The 23,125-nt window shown below is 35.7% G+C and overlaps 3 protein-coding genes across 3 annotated transcripts in view; all 3 read right to left on the reverse strand.

Annotated features, from left to right (window-relative positions):
- Positions 1-278: 278 nt before the first annotated feature.
- LOC149132517 (retinal guanylyl cyclase 2-like) lies at positions 279-14,333 on the reverse strand. Its single transcript, XM_089363932.1, has 11 exons — positions 14,271-14,333; positions 12,922-12,993; positions 11,237-11,402; positions 10,597-10,743; positions 9,268-9,463; positions 8,530-8,670; positions 6,883-7,075; positions 6,080-6,269; positions 2,462-2,545; positions 1,785-1,876; positions 279-586 (listed from the first exon to the last, which is right to left on the reverse strand). The coding sequence occupies exons 1-11, from the start codon at positions 14,331-14,333 to the stop codon at positions 482-484; spliced, it is 1,449 nt and encodes a 482-aa protein (XP_089220058.1). The 3' UTR covers positions 279-481.
- Positions 14,334-14,394: 61 nt separating this feature from the next.
- On the reverse strand, positions 14,395-19,239 carry LOC149132518 (atrial natriuretic peptide receptor 2-like). Its single transcript, XM_089363933.1, has 4 exons — positions 19,165-19,239; positions 18,343-18,442; positions 16,347-16,496; positions 14,395-14,568 (listed from the first exon to the last, which is right to left on the reverse strand). Exons 2-4 carry the CDS (start codon positions 18,436-18,438, stop codon positions 14,395-14,397), a joined length of 420 nt encoding a protein of 139 aa, XP_089220059.1. The 5' UTR covers positions 18,439-18,442; positions 19,165-19,239.
- Positions 19,240-22,318: 3,079 nt separating this feature from the next.
- The window catches only part of LOC106880844 (atrial natriuretic peptide receptor 3), an 11,613-nt gene continuing 10,806 nt past the window's right edge, over positions 22,319-23,125 (reverse strand). The window contains exons 7-8 of the mRNA XM_089363934.1: positions 22,652-22,787; positions 22,319-22,368 (exon numbers count right to left, since the gene is read on the reverse strand). Of these exons, the coding sequence (XP_089220060.1) occupies positions 22,319-22,368; positions 22,652-22,787 (186 nt within the window). The remainder of the gene's footprint in view (positions 22,369-22,651; positions 22,788-23,125) is intronic.

Consider the following 23,125-nt stretch of genomic DNA (forward strand, 5'->3'; position numbering starts at 1 on the left):
ACCACAAAAGATAACCTTGATGGGTACAGTCCATATACTACGGAAAGTATTCTCCATCTAAAATGGAATAAACGTGGTGATAATTCTAGCATGCATAGCAAAGCAAAAGTGCCCTTGCTACTCTTGTCCTTCGGAAGATGCCCGGTACTAAGGCAGCTGAAATAAAGTTATAATGAAAAGAAACCATAAATGATAATAATAATAATAATAATAATAGTTTATTTTTTTGCTTTTTTGTATTGTTTAATAATAACGTGTTTCTGGTATAATTACATTGTTAAGATAAATATGATTATTACAATATGCGATATTGTTTATTAAAATTTAATGCAATACAATAATACATTGTTTATATATTTATGGTAAATGTGATAGAATAGTTAGTATTGAACGACGCATGCGTTGAGTTCATCCGATTCTATTTCCTCCTAAATTTAAGTGTCATCAGTTACATTAAGAACGATAAGATACAAAACAGCATTTAGAATTGAAACCGTTCTCTCTCTGTTTTCTCCCAGAATTCTGGCAATGGTTTGTTGTATCCAAGTTTACCTTTAAGCCAGTATGTCTTCTGGCATCCTTTGCCCTATGGAATTGAAAAAAAAAAAGAGGAAAAAGAAAAGAGTAAATATTGCTTATCAGAGCATGTATGAGCATGTATTAGATGTGTGTGTGTGTGTGTGTGTGTGAGTGAGTGTGCGTTATGAATAGAAATTGACGCCAACATCACTTCACTCTGAAGATGAGACTATGAAGATTCAAGAAACGTTAGCGATAGATTCAAAATATTTTTTCTTTTATACAAAGTGCAAGAAATTCATAGGAAAATGTGAAAAAAGCCTTGATATAAAAAACCAAGAACACAGTCGTGCTTTTAATGCACAACACTGTCTTCATCGTTGTCGCCATCGCGGTCGTTTTACGTCCACTTTCTATGCTGGCATGCATTAGACTGGTTGTTACGATCCGACAGTTTCTATTTGGTGATACTGCCGTCTTAGAGAAACCAGGGACTACATTTTACTAATTCGTCCCATTTTTGACTTACACACACACACACACACACACACACACACACACACACACACACACACACACACACACACACACACACACACTCTCTCTCTCTCTTACTCCCAAGCTGTCACGCCCTCGTCTACCTAGGTAGGCAACCCAGAATAATTAACGAGGTATGGCTGTGTGGCGGTAAGAAGCGGTTGCTTAAAAACCACATGGTTCTGGGTTCATTCCCACTGTGTTCCACCTTGGACAAGTGTCTTCTGTTATAGCCTCAGGCCGACCAAAGCTTTGTTAGTGGATTTGGTAGACGGAAACTGAAAGAAGCCCGTCGTATATAAAACACGTCACATACACACTTACAAATATATATGCATGTGTGTGTCTTTGTGTCTGTGTTTGTCTTCCACCACCGCTTGACAACTGGTGTTGGTGTGTTTACGTCCCCATAACTTAGCGGTTCGGCAAAACATACCGATAAACTAAGTACCAGGTGTGGAAAAGAAAACTAAGTGCTGGGGCTGATTCGTTCGACTAAAAATCCTTCAAGGCTGTGCCCCAGCATGGCTGCAGTCTAATGACTGAAATAAGTAAAAGATGAAAAAAAAAAAAAAGGCATGGCACATGTTACAAAGGCACACCCGTTCGTGAGTGATTACTGGCACTGAAGTGTCATTTCATCAACAGAAAATATAATGACCCTACAACCAATGGTATCCCAGTACAAAGAACCGTTTAGGGTACAAAATATGATCAATTCTACTCACCTTAATATCTGTCTCACCGCGTAAACTGATAATGTAGCCGGTGGCAGTGCGGAGACAGTCACATGATGTTTGACTTAACTGGATTCTTAAAGCTGAGAATGAAAAATTTCGAAAACAGCATGAAACTATCGTTGGATAAGTGATAAAAGAAATCATAGGAACTGTTGTTGTTGTTGGCACTCCGTCGCTTACGACGTCGAGGGTTCCAGTTGATCCGATCAACGGAACAGCCTGCTCGTGAAATTAACATGCAAGTGGCTGAGCATTCCACAAACATGTGTACCCTTAACGTAGTTCTCGGGGATATTCAGCGTGACACAATGTAACAAGGCTGACCCTTTGAATTACAGGCACAACAGAAACAGGAAGTTTCTCAGCACTGATCAGAAAACAGTTCCGTTCGTTGAAATTATAAACAAAGCCATCAGTTTGTTTAGGCTCAAAGGGTCTGGGTACTTCTGACTGACGAGACCCAACATGTCGAAACATCGCCATTGCACCAATGAGCCGAGTGTGTTATGAATACATTGTCATCGTAAAAGGAAGAAGTCGTTCTCTTGTAACATACACAACAACGATTAGCATATCTGCGTTTGAATCTGTCGGAACGTATAGAGAATAAATGTACAAGTCTTCGATTCGAATATTTCTTAGCTAAACATTTTTTTTCTACTCACGTTCACCAGTTGATTCCATCCTAGAAGCCATGTTGACTGTGTCTCCAAAAAGACAATATCGTGGCATCGCTGTTCCTACCACACCTTGAATAACAGAAAATAAATGGTAAACATATCTTCATTTGTCGGCTATTTGGTACGTACATACTTGCACACGTACACACACACACACATACACACACGTACACGGACATACATATACTTAGACACGCAACCACACATATTTATATGTATATATTTATGTGTGTGTATATGACTATATGTATATATGTATATTTATGTGTGTATATGACTATATGTATATATGTATATTTATGTGTGTATATGACTATATGTATGTATGTATATTTATGTGTGTATATGACTATATGTATATATGTATATTTATGTGTGTATATGACTATATGTATATATGTATATATATATTTTTTGAAGATTAAATAAAAAGATAACAAACGGAAAATATGACATACCTGTATATACATACATACATATATATATATATATATATATATATATATATATATATATATATATATATATATCCGTAAAATTAAAAAAAAACGTGTAGTAAATAAACATACGAACATATACTAAATACACAATCGATTGGAAAATACAGAAGGTAACCAACTCCTCTTCGGTTATCGGCCAGAAGGTCGAGCGCAATTTCGGCCATTATCGATAGTATTGGGGTCGATCTAATCGACTGGCCCCTCCCCCAGAATTTCGGGATTTCTGCCTAGAGAAGAAAAGAATATATATAGAAAACATGATTCTAATTTAATCATTTTATATAAGGCATTTTTTTCTGTATCTAAGTATCAGACCCTTGTATTTAGTGTGGAACAATAAAGTTTCCAAATTCGTGCTTCGTCAACGTTTCTAGACTATCTCAGCCTCATTTTCAGGATGAGGAGTGATTGTTTTGTTTTTCTTTTTTGTTTCTTGTTATAGAGAGCGGCTCATGTTTATGCATATTCTTATAACCAAAAGTTTGTTTATGTAGATTTCACAGCCAGCATTTGACAAAATTCCTGTTTGATATGTCATACGTCTGTAGTTTCTTGTGAAAAGTGACTATAGGAACCCTGTGATCAATTTGGTTGTGTTAGATGTAATAGTGATGATGATAATGATGGTGATGATGGTGGTAGTGGTGGTGGCGATGGTAGTGGTGGTGGTGGATGTGGTGGCGGTGGTAGTGATGGTGGTGTGTGAGTAATTCAACTCATGATCGTTAGTTGATTTTGGTTAGCTGCAGTCGAGTTGACCCGATTAACAGAAGCCGTCTGTCATCTACGACTGTACAACAGCATCAGCAGCATCACCGACCCACTATCCACCACCACCACCACCACCACAGCGACGGTGGATGTTATGTTGTGTGCGTTGAAGTATGGCTGGAATTTGTCTCGATTTGGCGGAGTTTCTGTGTGGCCGGAACTACCGTATGGTTTATGAGACGGACTATTTAGTGATGGAATTGTTACATGACAGCCCTTGTATCTATAATTTGCCCTTTCTTTGTCAAGACATGGAGATGAATTTTACACAACAGCTTGAGAAGGAATGAGTTCTAATTGTTGATGTGCATTTGTAAATCAGCAAAGTACGAAACATGGCAGAACTGATGTGATAATTCAAATCATCAGATTAACGGGAAATCCTCCCCCCTCTTCCTCATCGTGGTTGTCGTCGTAGTCGTAGTCATCACCATCACGTTGTTGTTGTTGATGATGTTGCCTTCCTTGCAATACGTTACGCCATTGCGACTCCCACCCATACACTCTCCCTGAGCCGGTGTTGGCGTGTCTACGTCCCAGCTGTTCAGAGGTTTATCTCATCCGTGTAATATGTGTAACATGTCATCGTCGTCGTTGACTTCTTCTTCTTCTTCTTCTTCTTCTTCTTCTTCTTCTTCTTCTTCTTCTTCTTCTTCTTCTTCTTCTTCTTCTTCTTCTTCTTCTTCTTCTTCTTCTTCTTCGTCTCCCCCCACCGTCATCGTCGTCATCATTAATAAGTAGACAGGTGACATTGAAAGGTTCTTAAATCGGGAATGGAATTTAAAATCGAATCGTAAATTTATTGTATTATTGGTTATTGGTTATTTGGTTACTGGTTATTGATTATTGGTTTCTCTTAAGATGAAGACATCATCACCGAGAGTAATTTTCCTTTTATCTTTTGTCTTTTAGTTGTTTTAGTCACTTGACTGCGGCCATGCTGGGGTACCGCTTTGATGGGGTTTCAGTCGAACAAATCAACCCTAGGCGTTATTTTTTTAAAACTCGGCACTTCTTCTATCGGTCGGTTTTGCCGAACAGCTTAAGTTTCAGGGACGTAAACACACCAACACCGGTTATCAAGCGATGGTGGGAAAACAAACAGACACACACACACACACACACACACACACACACACACACACACACACACACAGAGACGCACACACGTGTGAAGTTTAACTGGTGACCGCCATTGTTGCTGATGTCTCCATTTGTGTTTGTTTTCAGCTTGAGAAACAGACGACAGACTTCTTTCAGTTTCCGTCTACAAAATCCACTCACAAGGCTTTGGTCGCCCCGAGGCTATTATAGAAAATCCTTACTCAAGGTGCCATTCAGTGGGACTGAACCCGGAACCTTGTGGTTGGGAAGCAAGTTTCATACCATACAGTCACGCCTGCGCCTATCTATATTCTAAATTCTACTGTTTTATCTTCTTTTTGGAACTTTTCTATAAACACGTGTATCTTTCGATACGATAATAGATCGAACTGTCCATGGATGGCTAGATTTAACCATTTATTTAAGATTTTATTCCAAATTCTTTGTCTGTTAAAAGCAAAACAAAACGGTGTTAATATTTCTGAGTTAAAAATGCGGCCAGCGAGCAGAAACGTTAGAACGCCGAGCGAAATGCTTAGCGGTATTTCGTCTGTCTTTACGTTCTGAGTTCAAATCTATCCATATGGATAGATCTATCTATCCATATGGAAAAGAGTGGCGCAATCAAGACACAATTGGAAGCTCATTATATATAACAGCATCTGGTGTCAGGTCGATACTGGGATGTATGTGTGTGTGTGTATATATATATATATATATATATATATATATATATATATATATATATATATATATATATAAGGTTATGAAGGGTGTTGGATTCAACCAAACCCAAAGATACAGGTAATACCAAGTAATTGCTGTATACCGGCTAGTTTTGCCCCTTCCGTTGTATAAACATGAGTGGGGAATATAACATAGGTCGTGTATTAGCGTGTGTATGTATAAAGAGAGAAAAAGATAAAGAGACCAATGGCAAAGTTAGAAATATATTTTATGGACTTTTATTTTATATATACATATATATATACGTGTGTGTGTGTGTGTGTGTGTGCGTGTATCTGACGTCTGGTCGATACTGGGATGTACATATAGTTCAAAATTGTATAAAACTTAAAAGACAGATGAGGAAACAACAAACAAGATGTATAAGTTAGACACCCAGAAAAAAAAAGGCTTTGACGTTTCGAGCCTACGCTCTTCTACAGAGAAAAGAACGAAGAGAGAAAGCAGGTGGAGAGCGGGAAAAACTGTCTCCTAAAATTACCTGCTGCACACGGTCCGGTGTGTAATCCAATCCGAAGCAAGAGTTTGTGGTCGGGCTGATGGGTTACTGTAAATCCCAGAATGCGACTCAACAAGTCAAGCGCCATGTTAGCAATCTCCACAGCATGTCTTCGTCCGTTTCGAATGGGAAGGCCGCTTACCACCATGTATGCATCTCCGATTGTCTCCACCTGGGGATGTTAAGTGAGTAGTCAGAAATTATATATTAATGAGTTTTTTTTTCTTTTAATGGTGGTGAAAGTTATGATGGTAGTGGTGAGAGAAGATTATATATATATATATATATATATATATATATATATATATATATATATATATATATATATATATATATATATATATATATTAGTGGTGAGAGAAGATTATATATATATATATATTAGTGGTGAGAGAAGATTATATATATATATATAAGATTATATATATTAATGTAAGGGTTTTGGAGAGTGAGAAAGAGAGGATGGGGACAAAAATAAGAGTAAAAGACAAGATATGTAAGAGAGGAGAAAGTGAAAGTAGAGTGGCAGGGAGTGTGTCAGATAATCAGAATAACGAGAAAAGACTACCATATCAAACACATCAGTGGTTACAGGGAGTAACAACTGCATAACGAACAGTAAAAAAATAGCAGCCAATCGCATTTAATGTATTGGCCTGACTCTCGGTTGCGACAACGAGTGTTCCAGTTGATACATGCACACATAAACTTATCTACACACACATACACATACACACAGAGACGCACATACTCATACACGGGCTTGCATATAGACGCGCACTCACCTTATAAACATCATGTTTGGCGATGATGTTATCAAAATTCGTGTAGAGTTCATTGAGGAGGTTAACGATCTGTATTGGTGTGCTGAGAGCTGAGAGAGCTGTGAAACCGACGATGTCGGAAAAATAGATAGTCACATCATTAAACAATTCAGCATTGACCACTTGCCCTTTCTTCAACTGCTCAGCTACTTGCCTGTAAAACACAGAGTATATATATATATATATATATATATATATATATATATATATATATATATATATATATATATATATATATATATATATATATATATATATATATACATATATATATATATATATATATATATATATATATATATATATATATATATATATATATATATATATATATATATATATATATATATATATATAAAATACAAAATGGGACAAGAACGCAAACAACCAGACAGTTAAGTGATACAAGAAAAGGACAACAAAACATCCAGATAGACGATACAAAGAAAACATGGACGGGTCATTCGGAGTTTTCTTTCCTCAGTCGAATTTCAGATTATCTTTGCAATTTCGGCTGGTTATACTCGAGATTGCTCCAATCTGGCCAGGCCCAAGGAAAAACTAAGCTAAGAGCATTAGATTCCTTGGAAGAAAGCAGCGAATGTATACGAAAACAAGAACGGAAAAAAACGGAGAATGTTACACAAATACAAATAACAGGACATAACAATAGGTGTCTTTCGACTAAGGACGAATTAAATTAAGCTGGCGTGTGTGGAAATAAAGCCTTACGGCAGGGATACACGATTTCACAGACACAGGGAGCGTAGCTCGAAACGTCAAAGACTTTCCGTATTCCAGAGCGTCATACTAATACATCCTTTTGTTATTTACACCACCTGTCCTCGTCTGTTGTTGTTTTTTCGTATATTCTCCCATATATATATATATATATATATATATATATATATATATATATATATATATATATATATATATATATATACATACATATATATTATTAAAAAATAGGGTTAGGGTTAGGGTTCTGGAATTAGCTCGCCAAAACGAAGACTTTTGAATTTTACCATTAAGCTGTAATTAGCAGAACCATATACACGCGCACCTATGGCGGTGGGCAACTTTGTATGGGGTTCTGATGATTATGGTTGCATTACAAATCAGGCTGAAGAGAAATAGACAGTCGGTAAGATTGTTAAATTTTGAAACCGGTCCCTGTTTAATAATAATTGTTTTCGGTGATTTTAAATGTCTTGCCCGCTTACGTTTTGGTATCACGCTATATTTCATGTTGAGAACAATTTAGGTCTTATTAGACACAAGATGTGATCTATTTCTAGCACATTGAATGTCCACGTTAGTGGTCAACGTCATATATATATATAAAAAAAAAAAAAATATATATATATATTTTTTAGCTTTGGATCAAAACAGTTTGATTCAGAATCCTTGGTACTCTGACTTTCAAGCGTGACGCTAATCTTTGGCCATAGGAATTACTATGGTCGAAGATTAGGATTACGCTTGAAAGTCAGAGTATCAAGGAGTTTGAATCAAACTGTTTTTATCCATATATGTAACTGTCAATAAGTGTCCTTCTTTCGGATGTAAAAGAGTAAACGGTACGTTGATCACATATTGATGTACCTTGGTAACATCTGGTAGAGAAGGTCGTCTGTTTTTTTCTTTTCCTCTCTCAGTTCTTTTGTACGTTGTTCAACGACTTCCTCCAGGTTATTGGCATACCTTTCCAGCTTCCCGATTAAGGAATCCACCATGTTGAGTTTTCTATAAGGTAGACAACAATCAGATTTATAGAATGGGAGAGAAAATATGATAATAAATCGGGATATAAATATAATCTTCAACTGTTAGCGACGGTGATTGTTATATATGAGGCCCATAGAATATGTACTTGAGTTGGACTGAGGTCACATGCTTAAAGAGTGTTAACAACAAACAAGATGAAGACAAATATCCGTCAAATATAAATAATGTAAATAATGTCCGTCTTTACGTTCTGATTTCAAATTTTACAGAGGTCGACATTGCCTTTCATCCTTTCATCTTTTCATCCTTAAAAAAAAATTGCTGGCTTTGAGCCAAAATTTGGAATCAGTTTTAAATATACGTACTTTAAAAATGGGGTGGTGTCTTGAATCTTAGCAAGGTGTTGAAAAAGTGATAGTAAAAGAAAAGGGGCAATGGTTAAGAAGCTTCGAGAGACAGCGTTCTAGATAGACAGCAACACGTGACAGTGATAGATGTAATGATTTCGAACAAACCGATTTGACATTCATTCAATACACACCAAAAAAAAAAAAGCTAAAAAATACGACAATAACCAGCAGAAAAGAGTAAGCAATGAAACGTGAACGTTTTTACCTCCCTTTGTTTTGCGAAAGCACCCATTGCCAAATTTTGTGGAATGTCGGTCTGAGTTCAGCTTGTTCGTGCCATGTCTGAGGGAGAAGGTCTTTCAAACTAATTTCTTTGCTTTCAAGTCCAGATATCTCGAAGTTTTCAGGTAACAAAGGTCTGAGCGGCGGATCCTCCGTTTTCTTGATTCGGTTCAAAATGACTGAAGTTAATCAAAAAATATACCCCATGTATATATATATATATATATATATATATATATATATATATATATATATATATATATATATATATATATATATATAAATGTATGCATGTATGTATATATGTATGTATGTGTGTGTGTGTGTGTGTGCTAATGCTTGTTTTTATGTTTAGTTATAATAAAAACAATTCTACATTAGTCTGAGGGGGGCGGTTACTCTATATATTTTGTAGGATGTTAGCTTATTCTTGGACAAGAAGATTGTTGGCAGAGACTTCGAAGTTTCAACCACTTAAGTCATCGGAGTCACTGTCAACAATATTCTTTTTCAAGAAAATACACACACACGCACACACCGTTTTTGTGTGTGTGTGTGTGTGTGTGTGTGTGTGTGTGTAGAAAAGTATTAGAAATATGTATATGCTAATTGCATTTTATTAATTTTATTTAAGATGGCTTTACGTTCTGAATTCATATCCCGCCGAGGTCGACGCTTCCCTTCGTGGCCGATGAAATAATGTGCCAGTGAAGTACTGGGGTCAATGTAATCGCCTTAACCGCGATTATTCATTTTATTTCATTTTATGTCAGGTGGCACGTTGGCAAATTTCTTAGCATATCGGACAAAGAGCTCAGTGGTATTTCTTCCGGCTTTTTACGTTCTTAGATCATATACAGAACGAAATCAACTTTGCCTTTATCTTTTCAGGGTCGATAAAATAGATTCCAGTCAGACACAGGATCGATGCCATCGACGAAAAGAGACCGATAGAATAAGTACTAAGCTGAGAAAGACTAAGTCCTGGAGTCGATCTGTTCGACTAAAGGCGGTGCTCCAGCATGGCCGCAGTCAAATGACTGAAATAAAGAATAAAAGAATATTGTTTAACTCCAGGTATCTTCGAATCCTTAAAATAATCTCATGGATCCCTAGAAATCGGTATCAACTATTTGAAAACTCCTTATCTAATACAACGTATATCCCCAACTTTTGTTTTAAAGACAGCAAGGTGTGAATTGAGGAAGATATGCCTACTATTTCTTGCTGGCCGACCTACCATCTTAAGGTTTCTGTGTTTACTTGACTGGAAGAAATAGAAAATTCGAACGCTGAATCGCGCCTTGCTTACCGTTAGCTGTTTCTAAAGTGTCACATTCGTAAGGATCAGATCTTGTTATAATCTCGTACAAGATGATCCCAAAGCTATACATATCACCCTTTTGACTGCTTCCTGGGATAATTTCTCTCAAATGCTCAGGTGCCGTCCAGAATTGATCTACAATTGAATATGCATCAATACATTATTAATTAATAGCTGATGCTTCTTAAACGTTATATTCCATTGTCTACATACACTTCCAGTGGCCCGGGAACGAAATTTGCTTAGAGGACGCAGACTCAGGCCCAAATTTTTTACAAGCAAGGTCGATTGATTTTTTTCAATCTTAATATCAAAACAAACATAGCTATGATAATATATATTTTTTTATTATACATCAACCTTTTTTGAGCTTTTTTCAGTCATGACTCCATTTTTCATCACGAGATGAAGTGCTTTTGCTCGTGACTTCGAAGGTAGTATATTTAGAAGCCCGACAGTATCTAACAGTTCGTGCTCCGTTATAGAGCATTAAGCGACATCAGTTCCTTGTATTACACGTTGCACGTGGTAGGGTGTAGCTCAGTGGAGCAGGAGGAAATGAAGAAGAATTAATTATCTATTTATCCTACAAAGTAATTAATTAATTATATCAGTGAATAAAAATTACCTTCCAATATTTTTTCCATAGAGAGTTCTCCTTTGTCTCGTTTCTGGCGGATACTCGGAATACCAAAATCTGCAATTTTCAGCACCCATCTATTGTCAATCAGGCAGTTGCTACTCTTCAAATTGCCGTGTACTGCCAGGTCTGATTTGTGAATGTAATTCATTCCCTGTTGATGAAGATATTTCACTTAAGCATAGCGACACTAATAACCTGGTGTTTTGAACTCAATATAGATATGTTTCAGAAAGAAACATTAGTTGAGTACAGAGCGTAATATGAAATGAAATTAATGACAAAGGAACAGAAAATTATGCTATGAATTTCGCTAGCTTACAGCTGTTTCTGTTATGACATGCAGTACTTTCAAAGTTGAGTGCTTGTACCTCACATTAAAGCTTCTTTGGAGTTTCTAAAATGATGTGCCTCCATCCATCCATCCATCCATCCATCCATCCATCCATTCATCCATCCATCCATCCATCCATCCATCCATCCATACGTATGTACATACATACACATATATAGTCCCTGAGTAAATATCAAGCGCTTGAACATATCTGGCGTTAATTCGTCCAGTTTGAACTTTTCACATTCTCTGTTAATTCTGCCAGCATATGTGATGTAGTTCTCCTCGTTGTTCTTTTCTAGGTTCAAACCTTTCCAGCGTGTATTGAGCAACGAGCTTTTCTCACTAAAAGTTTTACACAACATCTCTATTGTATTTCTAAAGTTTATGTCAGAAGGGTTTTTTGCTGTAACGTTCGTGTTCTCCTGCTGTTAGTTTTCATAAGATTAGACGCGCTTTCATATCGTCGTCCTATCTTTGCACTCTTTATTGAAGATCTGTTCGTATCTTCTATAGTACGCTTCGAAGGTAATTCCTTCGTCTGGCTCATATTTAAATTCCGTTATTGAGTTTGCAACGTAATCTGGTGAGAACATCTTTTCAGAATTTTTGGATGACTTACTAGTTATTAATTGCAGCATTTGTTGTTGTATGTTGTCGTTCTTGCAGCAGCCGATGTTGTTGTTCCTGCAGTTGTTGTTGCTGTTTTTGCAACTCGAGCAAACCGGCCTGCAAATCTTCCATAATTTTACGCTTTTGCATACCGTAAAATTCGCACATAAAAATTTTGTGAATTTCGTAACTCCTTGCGAGTTTGTTTAATCCTGGTGAGTTTGTTAATTCCTCGTCGCCACTGTTGTAATCCAACGTCGGACTGTTATAATGTCCACTCTCGTATAGCAGTATAGTCAGTTAGACAGGTAAGATGCGATTATCTATGACCGACTACCCAGACTTCTTGACGTCACAGTATTTGTAACGACTAGCACATACCATTCGCCACGTGGAAGGGGTGTTCCATTATTATTATTATTATCATCCCTATAACAGTAGGTCCCTTCCCTCTCCCGGTACTTGACAAGCACTTTATTTAAATCGATCCAGTAAGGATAAAGAAAAGAAGAAAAAATGGAAATTTGACCGCAGTGAAATATAAACTCAGAATGCAACGAATCGGCAAAAATACCGCTAAGCATTTTTTCCGACCCCATAATGATTCTGCCAGCTCACAGTAGCAACAACAGCAACACTGACTGCAAAAAACTACAACGAGAACAACGACAATTAACGATAACAACAACATCAATAACAACAATATAGTAATACTTCAGTCACTTACATTGACCAAGTCACTAATCATAGAAAACATTGTCATCCATTCTAATTTAATGTTGTCGTTGAATATAATGTCCTGTTAATAGACAGATATATATCAGTAGAAAAGCAGATAAACACAAAACACTTGATGCGTATATTTACAGGGAATATAAAATAGAAAGTATGGAATAAAGAAACAAAGTGAATGAAATAATGTAATAATCTTATCCAGACAGATGTTTCGAGAGCCCTAAGGCTTATGCCGTAAGCACTTTCATATATGATAGAGATCGATGATATCGGAGGGTTACCTGAGCACTAATCTGTGGGTATCTATGCCACGCTTGATTCGCGCGTTCTTACACACACACACACACACACACGTATACGTATATTAGCATGGACAAGACTGTTGTAATGTTCCAGCCTGCACCAGGAAATCCATATGTGAAACCAGCTATCTTGGTTGAAGGAACAATTCTGAAGGTAGTAGACAAGTTTGTCTACCTGGGCAACACGCTCAGCCATTCTTGCTCCCTGGATGAGGAAATATCTTTTAGGTTGCAGAGAGCAACTAATTCCTTCTGGTCTCTTCAGTCTCGTGTCTGGTCCCAGCATGGTATCGCAAGGCAAACAAAAGTTGCTGTGTACCGTGCATGTGTACTGACATCGCTCCTCTACTCATGTGAGACATGGACTCTGTACAAACGTCAGGTAAGGGTCCTTGAACGCTTTCATCAGAGATGTCTCAGATACATTCTCAATGTTGGCTGGACCTCAAAAATGTCCAGACACACAGGTCTTGAGGACAGCTGATATCTTGAGAATTGAGGCGATGGTGCACAAGCACCGGTTACGTTGGACTGGACACCTTATTAGAATGAAGGATAGCAGGATTCCTAAGCAGATGCTATATGGAGAACATACATACATACATATACACGCGTGGTATGAAGGTCAGCAAGTATTAGAGCTCTTAATCATTTAAAAGAGTAAAAATATTCTGAATAATATCCTTTAAATTAGAATCTATCACCGTAGACAAGGTAGAACATATTAATTAAAGCCTCTCGTAATTAGTAAACCTTAATGAAACACGTAGTCATGTCTGGAACGGAGGCTTTCAATCGTATATTTTTTCAATGTCGGACTGGGAGCTCACAGCAACAATAACAGCTAGCAAGCCTCTTGATCAGCAAATAAGGATGCCAGCGCGTAAGTGCTCGATCTGTTAGAAATAGCAGTGAAATCTCCCACAAATCAAACTATCCACTAGCAAACACCGCTGTGGTTGGAAAGCGTATATACTCTGGCCGAGGACATAAAATTTGAACTTAACACAATGCAAATTAAGAAACACTAATTAATTACAGAACACTCCTGCTGATTACACTGCCAAATAGATTTCATTATCAGATAATTTAAGGCTTGCATCTTGCGGTGTGTACGAGACACGAACCTACGACAAACAGCTTGTATGTAATATAGAAATTTATCAACAAGAGCTAGCTACTTCTCTTTCTACTTTAGTATGGAAAAAAGAAAGTTTAATGGTGTATCTCACCCGTAAGCTACCCTTGGAGCAGTAGCTGGTTATGATGGTACATAACTTCTCACTGACACACAATCCCAGAAATTTATTGATATTTTCGTGGTGCATTTCATAAATCTGGGGGAAAAAGCAGATGCACTAGTAGTTGTAGTTTAGTTCTATAGTGAGATAGAGAGATAAATAGATAGGTAGGTAGATAGATAAAAAGATGGATAGTTGGATCGGAAGGTGATGGACAAAAAGGTTAGTATATATATATATATATATATATAATATAATATATATATATATATATATATATATATATATATATATATATATATATAAGCAATGTTACATCTCTGAACGAGGTGTTAACAGTAACTGCACGATAAAGTGAAGTATATTTGCCATTTAAATGTGGCTGACCCCTAAGGGTGGATGTTACTGTTGCTTTTAGCCCCAGGAGAACATCTCCTCCAGCTGGCTTATCGACACATATCTGTGTCCTGTCTATTTTTGCCAAGGGAAGTTATCCTTCCCATCTTGATCTGCGATACGTACGGACCCGAGTTTCAGGGTTATTTCCCTTCTTCAGCGTACGATGATCGCCGACCTTTGATGAGAATGACAATCCCTTGGCAATATATGTCTTTTTCCAGTGAAGTTATTCACTGATATCGAAAAAGTGAAAACAAGCAATGTTAAATCTCTGAACGAGGTGTTAACAGTAACTGCACGATAAAGTGAAGTATATTTGCCATTTAAATGTGGCTGACCCCTAAGGGTGGATGTTACTGTTGCTTTTAGCCCCAGGAGAACATCTCCTCCAGCTGGCTTATCGACACATATCTGTGTCCTGTCTATTTTTGCCAAGGGAAGTTATCCTTCCCATCTTGATCTGCGATACGTACGGACCCGAGTTTCAGGGTTATTTCCCTTCTTCAGCGTACGATAATCGCCGACCTTTGATGAGAATGACAATCCCTTGGCAATATATATATAAACAAATAGTAAATGAGTATATGCATATATACATACAGGTATGTGCATACCGACATCCACCTGTATGTATAGGTGCATATCTGGGTACAGAACATTGCAAACAAACGTAGACGAGAACACACGAGCCACATAGAGAACATTCTACTTCATCAGCTACCCACGTTTTAACACCGGCGTTTCGACGAGCTTGGGCAGGACGCATCGTTAAAACGGCTCGTCCCATGGATCGCAGATTAAATTTGTATACGCAAATTAAATCTAGCCATGGAGGAATGTAGTGGTGGACAAAAAACAAGACAGGAAAACAAACAGAAAAGGCTTTACGGCCAGACGAGAAAAATTATACACACACACATATATATATACTCATATATATATATATATATATATATATATATATATAGTAAATATATATAGATACATACATTCATACACTCATACATGTTACACACACGCGCATACACACACACACACACACACACACACACACACACACACACACACACACACCTTGAATCTGTTTTGCATTGTATTCATATACTATTGAAAAATTGTTCATATCGGTTTCATATGTTAATAAATTTGTTACAAAACATACATACATATTTGTATACACATACATATACATATATGCATATACATGTACACACACATGTACATATATATGTATGCATATGTGTGTGTGTGTGTGTGTGTATGTATATATAAATCATTTATATAAGTATATACACACATATATACATACATATACATATATATATATATATACATACATATACATGTATATATATATATATATATATATATATATATATATATAGAGAGAGAGAGAGAGAGAGAGAGATAGATAGATAGATAGATAGATAGATAGATAGATAGATAGATAGATAGATAGATAGATAGATAGATACCATTTTTAGTTCCAGATGTTTGCCTCTGTTTAGAATAATGCTGTTTTTCTTCAATTCCTGCAATCTGACTTTTGTTTCATTCAAGAACGCAGACCTGGTGAATATCTGGTAGCCATCATCAGCTGTCATCCTGCAGGAATACACGGACAACTGGCGAATAGAGGAACAAAAAGAAACATATATATAATAATCGATTAATGAAACAGAAGATGGATTTGGTATTCGTCTTTATTCCGTACGACGATCGTTTCGATCCATCCTGCGACTGTTCTTTATGGTTGGAATGATGTGAATCATTGTGTTGCATTGTGTTCATTAATCGCTTATTATCTCAACTAATACTGCGGAATTCCTGAAGCAAATCCAACGGACTTATACCAACTTCGGATGACACAAGGTAGCCCATACTGTGCTAGTGCTTTACTCAGCACATCAACACACTAATTGACAAATACTCATTAGTCCCCAAAATTTATACAGGACCATAGGAATAGCAAATTACTGAGCAAGCATAACTTAAGAGTCTCATTTAACTGTGTGTGTAGCATATAAAAAAAATTAGGGCATGCCCCAAGATGTCGAGTAGAGATAGGATGCTTATTTAGCGTTAACTGTGAGTACCAAGTGAATGGTCAATGTAACACAGGCGGTGACCTACGAAACGGAGGTAGTTTTTTCCAGCAACAGCAATAACATCCCCTCCCCACACACACATCGTATGTTGGTAAATTCTTTTAGAAACCGAAGCGTTACAACGTTAGCCAGCTTTATATGGTGATTACAACACATCAACTGGAAACTGTGTGAACGGGTAGGACCATATTTGAATGGATATACACGTTGCAAGCTTTGATCGAGTGCTTTCTAAACTTAAAATGCCATTATTTCGTTGATGCCCTAATGAGCAGAAATTCGTTTTGGCAAATTGGTCGTCCCAATTTTCGGGCAAGAGAACAGCCTATGTACACACACAGCTGAAACCCTTCGGTTATAGCCACCACCGACCTATGGGAAGCAATTCTTCGGTTACAGATTATACCGATCCGCGGGAGATAACTCTTTTGTTCCAGTCTGGAAAATATAACTTTTGACCACATTTTCGTTCCGGTTCTTTTTACCATCACCAGAAAAACCAGTACTATATATATATATATATATTACTAATAATAATATGGCAACAAAAGAATGAATGAGACCTCGATATTATGTAAATAGAGGAATTCATCTATAAATATATAATATAGGACAATCAGTTAGTTGTCATAATATGACAACTAACTGATTATCCTATATATATATATATATATATATATATATATATATATATATATATATATATATATATATATATATATATATATATATATATATATATATATATATATATATATATGTATATATGTATGTATATATGTATGTATATATATATATATATATATATATATATATATATATATATATATATATATATATATATATATATATATATATATATATATATATATATATATATATATATATATATATATATATAAATGATTTTTTTGTCAATTGCAAAATATGAAATTGAAACGTACGTAGGCGAGATGAAATTAAATATTATATAAATAAATTGATTTTATTCTGTAGTCAAACTCTCCTTTTTCTTTATATCATATTATCAAGATTCTGTTCCCCTATATCGAATGGATGTAAGCGTCTATAACGACTACTGGAACTTAATAAGTGTTAACACTAATCCTAACACAAATTAGTGAATTCCAAATATATTAATCGATACAGAGCTAACGGGCGTACGCTTGGATAAGATACATCCTCGTGAAAGAGCAATTTCCATTAGAAACTTTACATGTATGTATGTATGTATGTATGTATGTATGTATGTATGTATGTATGTATGTATGTATGTATGTATACATATATGCATACATATATACAGATACAAACAGATAGCTAAACACCCTGCAGCTTTTATAAAAACTCCCGCTTCACTTACCACAGAGAAATTACTGGAAGCTTTTGTGTCCGCAAACCTCAAACTTTCGTAAGCTATTATCCATGGCATTTCCTGCAGTTTTCGCTCCAAATTCATTTTTCTTGGAAAAGTAAGAAGAAACACAGACCAATGTGATAACAATTGTAGAACACTCCATGCAACGTATAACAACACAACATATTCAGAAATTTTTATTTCCTCTTCATAACCAAAGTTTAATTAATTAGCAATTATTTCTAATTTAGGCTCAAGGCCAGCAATTTAGAAGAAACGATGTTAATCAATATTATCGATTCCAGTACCTAATGGGTGTTCTATTTTATCTACCTCGAAAGGAGATGATCTCGGCGAGATTTGAACTTAGAACGTAAACAGCTAGAACAAACATAATAAGGAATTTTGTCCGATGGTCTAACAAATTTGCCGTTTTATGGCTTCAGGGAGTAATAATAGTGATAGCCAGAAATCTTCAATGAGGAATAGAGTCAGTTAAACCGAATCTGAATCGTTGATTGACGATCCAGCTATCGTTATTTGAGCTTGAACGAATACCGTTACGCTCTTCAAGCTAGCTTGATGACTGCACTATCTGAACATAAAACTTGAAGTAGCTCGCGTATACTGTTTGTATTCATAAAATTACACATGCACACATATATACGCACGTACACACATACATACTTATGTGTGTGTACACACATATATATCCGGATTGAAGAGCAAATGACTCACCATTAGCCAATAGCTGCCAGACGAAGGTAAGCATTTGGGCAAGCTTTTAAGGAACGAAAAAAATCAGAAAAACAACCAGCTACAACTCACCTGCGGAGGTAGAAAGCAATTGGAGCGATGACGATTATTAGTATTGTAGGTATTATGATCAATAATATTTCCTGCACTGTACAATGGAAAATAAGGGATATCATGCATAACGTATATAAATACATCCAGAGACAAAAAAACTATACAGATAGGTATAAAGATGTACATGCACACACATCTCCGATCTTCTGGTGTGCATACATAAATACGTACATACATACATTCATACATACACACATACATACATCCTTATTACATACATACACACCCGCACGCGTATATGTATGTATGTATATATATACATATACATATACATATATATGGTCTTCCTCGGTTACGAGTGGACGGCCATCATGTATATATATAAACATATGTCTCTACATATGTTTAAGTGTACAGAAAGTATTAACATTGGAAAAATATAAACGTCTGTAGGAAATGAAATGATGAGTTTTGAGGGGAAGAAGCCCCTTTATTCTTACACACACGCACACACTCACGCAGACACACACATATATATACGTATATACTATACAATATACATATATGTATAAGTATGCATACATATAAACAAATGATATCTCTATATATATGTATACGTAAATATATATGTATGTATGTATGTATGTATGTATGTATGTCTGTATGCATGTCTGTCTGTCTGTCTGTCTGTCTGTCTGTCTGTCTGTCTGTCTATCTATCTATCTATCTATCTATATATATATATATATATATATATATATATATATATATATATATATATATATATATATATATATATATATATATATATATATATATATATCAAAATGTAACCATATGTAAATGGTTGGCGATTTTCTTCCTCCGTCTTCCTATTTCTATTGGATTTTCCTCTGTTCCTGAAGAAGAGCTCTGTACGAAACGTTAAACCATCTTTCTTTCCTTCCCTGAGCGTCTGCTAATACTTTTCATGTACCACGTTCTCACGTTGTAGTTTTTCTGTGTTTGTTCTTTGTTTATATATACATACACACACACACACACACACACACACGCACACGCACACGCACACACACATATATGTATGCATGTATGTATATGTATATGTAAATACAACAGGTTATTAATTCTTTTTACATTATACACACACGCACACATATACAGACACAGACACACATATCGGCCAAGTGAGAGATGTAGAGAGAAAGAGAGAAACAAGAAGACAACGAAAGAGAGAATAAAGAATAGAAACTTACGTTTACTTTCTGGACATTTTTCATTGGAGAATCCACAGATTGGAGTGTCCGCTGGGGGTTGACCAGATTCAGATGGCCACTCAATATTCTGAATAACTTCCACTTTCTAAGATTATATATATATATATATATATATATATATATATATATATATATATATATATATATATATATATATATATATATATATATACATACATATATATGCATATATATATACACATATATACATACATATGTATATATATATATATATATATATATATATATATATATATATATATATATATATATACATACATACATACATACATACATACATATATATGTATATGTATATATATATATATATATATATATATATATATATATATATATATATATATATATATATACATACATACATATATATGTATTTATATATATATAAATAAATACAAGATGGGACAAGAGCGCAAAACATGCAGACAGTTAGGTGATACAAGAAAGGGACAACAAAACATCCAGATAGATGATACAAAGAAAACAAGGACGAGTGTGTCTGTGTATATATATATATATATAATTATTATTTTGTTATATATATCATTGTAAATATTTTGTAATATGTAAATTTAAACCAAATAATATATCTATGTCGTCGAAAAATAAAAAAAGAAAGTAAACGGTGAAGAGAAAATGGAGAAACTGATTAATTCAAGTGCAAATCTATTTAGATATTTGTTTCTCTGCATTACACAGACCCTCCCCTGTTACTCCCATTATTCTTAGTACAGTGGATCTGGAATTGTCTAAATGGGAACCTGTAACCAACCGTTCACGAATGTTCGATATAAAATAAACATTAATTTAAAAACAATTTTCTCGTCTTGCTCAATAATACCACCAGCTTAAATATTCAATCTAGAACCACAGTTTCTGCATTATCGTCCATTCAACCATCTATCGTGAGGGTAGAGTCTTCAGGCACCTCACCCATAGGGTCCAATCAGAAGCAACTGTCTTTGCGCTTTCCGACAGGATTCTTATGGGCAACGAACTGAGACTTTGGATATTACCCAGCCATCTCGTTCTTGGTCTACTTTTAGGTCTCCTTCAGGTTGTTTTGGCTTGAAGAATCCCTCTTGTGATTCTTGTGATTCTTCCCTGTGACATTCTAATGAAGTATCGGAGCTGTGACCTCTGCATGCGGTGAAGTAGTGGCATACCTTGGAGAAACTCCCTGGTCGCTGAGATACACGTATGCACCCTTCGACTAACGTTTCTCCAAGGACCCTTCAAAAGAACCCTGTTCTGGCCACTTGCATGCGTGATCGTACTCTTTCGACTCGTACTCAACATTCGTGACTATAAGTGAGGATAGGCATGAAAACTGAATGGAAGATAATGAGTTTGGCTCTTTCACCAATCTCTCTTTTTCTGAGAATCGAATTCAGGATCTGGCAATTTTTCTGTGCCAGGACAGTGCAATTCTAGCATCCAGTTCCACTTCCTGCCTTCCATCACTCGGGAATACGGCCCCGAGATACTTAAATACCTCTATCAATACCCAGAAAAATGAGAAAGTGATCATTTACCCGTTGGGATTCACTGGTCATGTATATTTCTATGACTTTTTCAAATCTGTTAGGATCAGCTTTGTAGGACCACAATGCGTAATCTGGCTCTCGGTCAGCATTTTCGTCCAGTTTCACATTTCCTGTTATACCTATAATAAAAAGGTCACGCAGGAGGATACATACATACATGCATACATACATACATATTACACCCACACATCTAAGTAGTAGCGGTCTTTGCGATGTAGGGAATCAACTCAGTAGCACTTTATCTGAATATTTGGCTAACTAAGTACTACCAGCAACATTCAATGTCCATCAACCAATCAATAGAACAAGTGCTATCATATTAACTAGTTAACTCATCACGTTAATCTCAATGTGAATCCAATGTTCGTGACAAGATACTGCCCATTTGTCGAAGGGTAAAATATAATGATATAATGAAATGAAAGTATTATAATAAATGAATATGAATTGAGATTAATGTGAGTTTTGATTTTGCAATGATGTCTGACGAAGTGATCTGGTTGTTTTATCCTATTATGTAATATACTAATAAGCATATAAATAGCTATTCTATGGAAACGTACATGACATTATTGAATAATTGACTCCATATTGATTATACACGCACGCACACGCATATGTTTACAATGAAAACAAAAATATTTCGACAAGCACAGTTACCTTTGAATTGCTTTGTTATGGCTGTATGGAACATGAGAGTTCCATTTCTGCAGTTCAATCCCTTATCTAATGTGTCGTTAAGTGTCAAAATATATAAATAAACCACGTCGTGAAGAAATGGAGAATACATGGAACCCTGAAATAAAGAGAATACCAGCAGAATGAAGTAGACTTTCATGCGTGTGCATGTGCAAATATTTGCACGTATATCTATTTTATTTTATGAATGTGTGTGTGTGTGTGTATGTGTGTGTGTGTGTATATGTGTGTATTGTATCGTTGTATGTATGTATGTATGTATGCATGTATGTATGTATGTGTGTATTTGCTCTTGTCTGCATTTAGATCCATGGATATGCATATACGTATGTGCGTATTTTGTGCGTGTATTGCGCGCGCGCGCGCATATATATATGTATAAGTATGCGTGCATATATGTATATGCGTGTACATATATATATCTATATATATATA

The sequence above is a fragment of the Octopus bimaculoides genome, chromosome 15 (genome assembly GCF_046866305.1).
Source record: "Octopus bimaculoides isolate indiv1 chromosome 15, ASM4686630v1, whole genome shotgun sequence".
NCBI classification, from domain to species: Eukaryota; Metazoa; Mollusca; class Cephalopoda; order Octopoda; family Octopodidae; genus Octopus; species Octopus bimaculoides.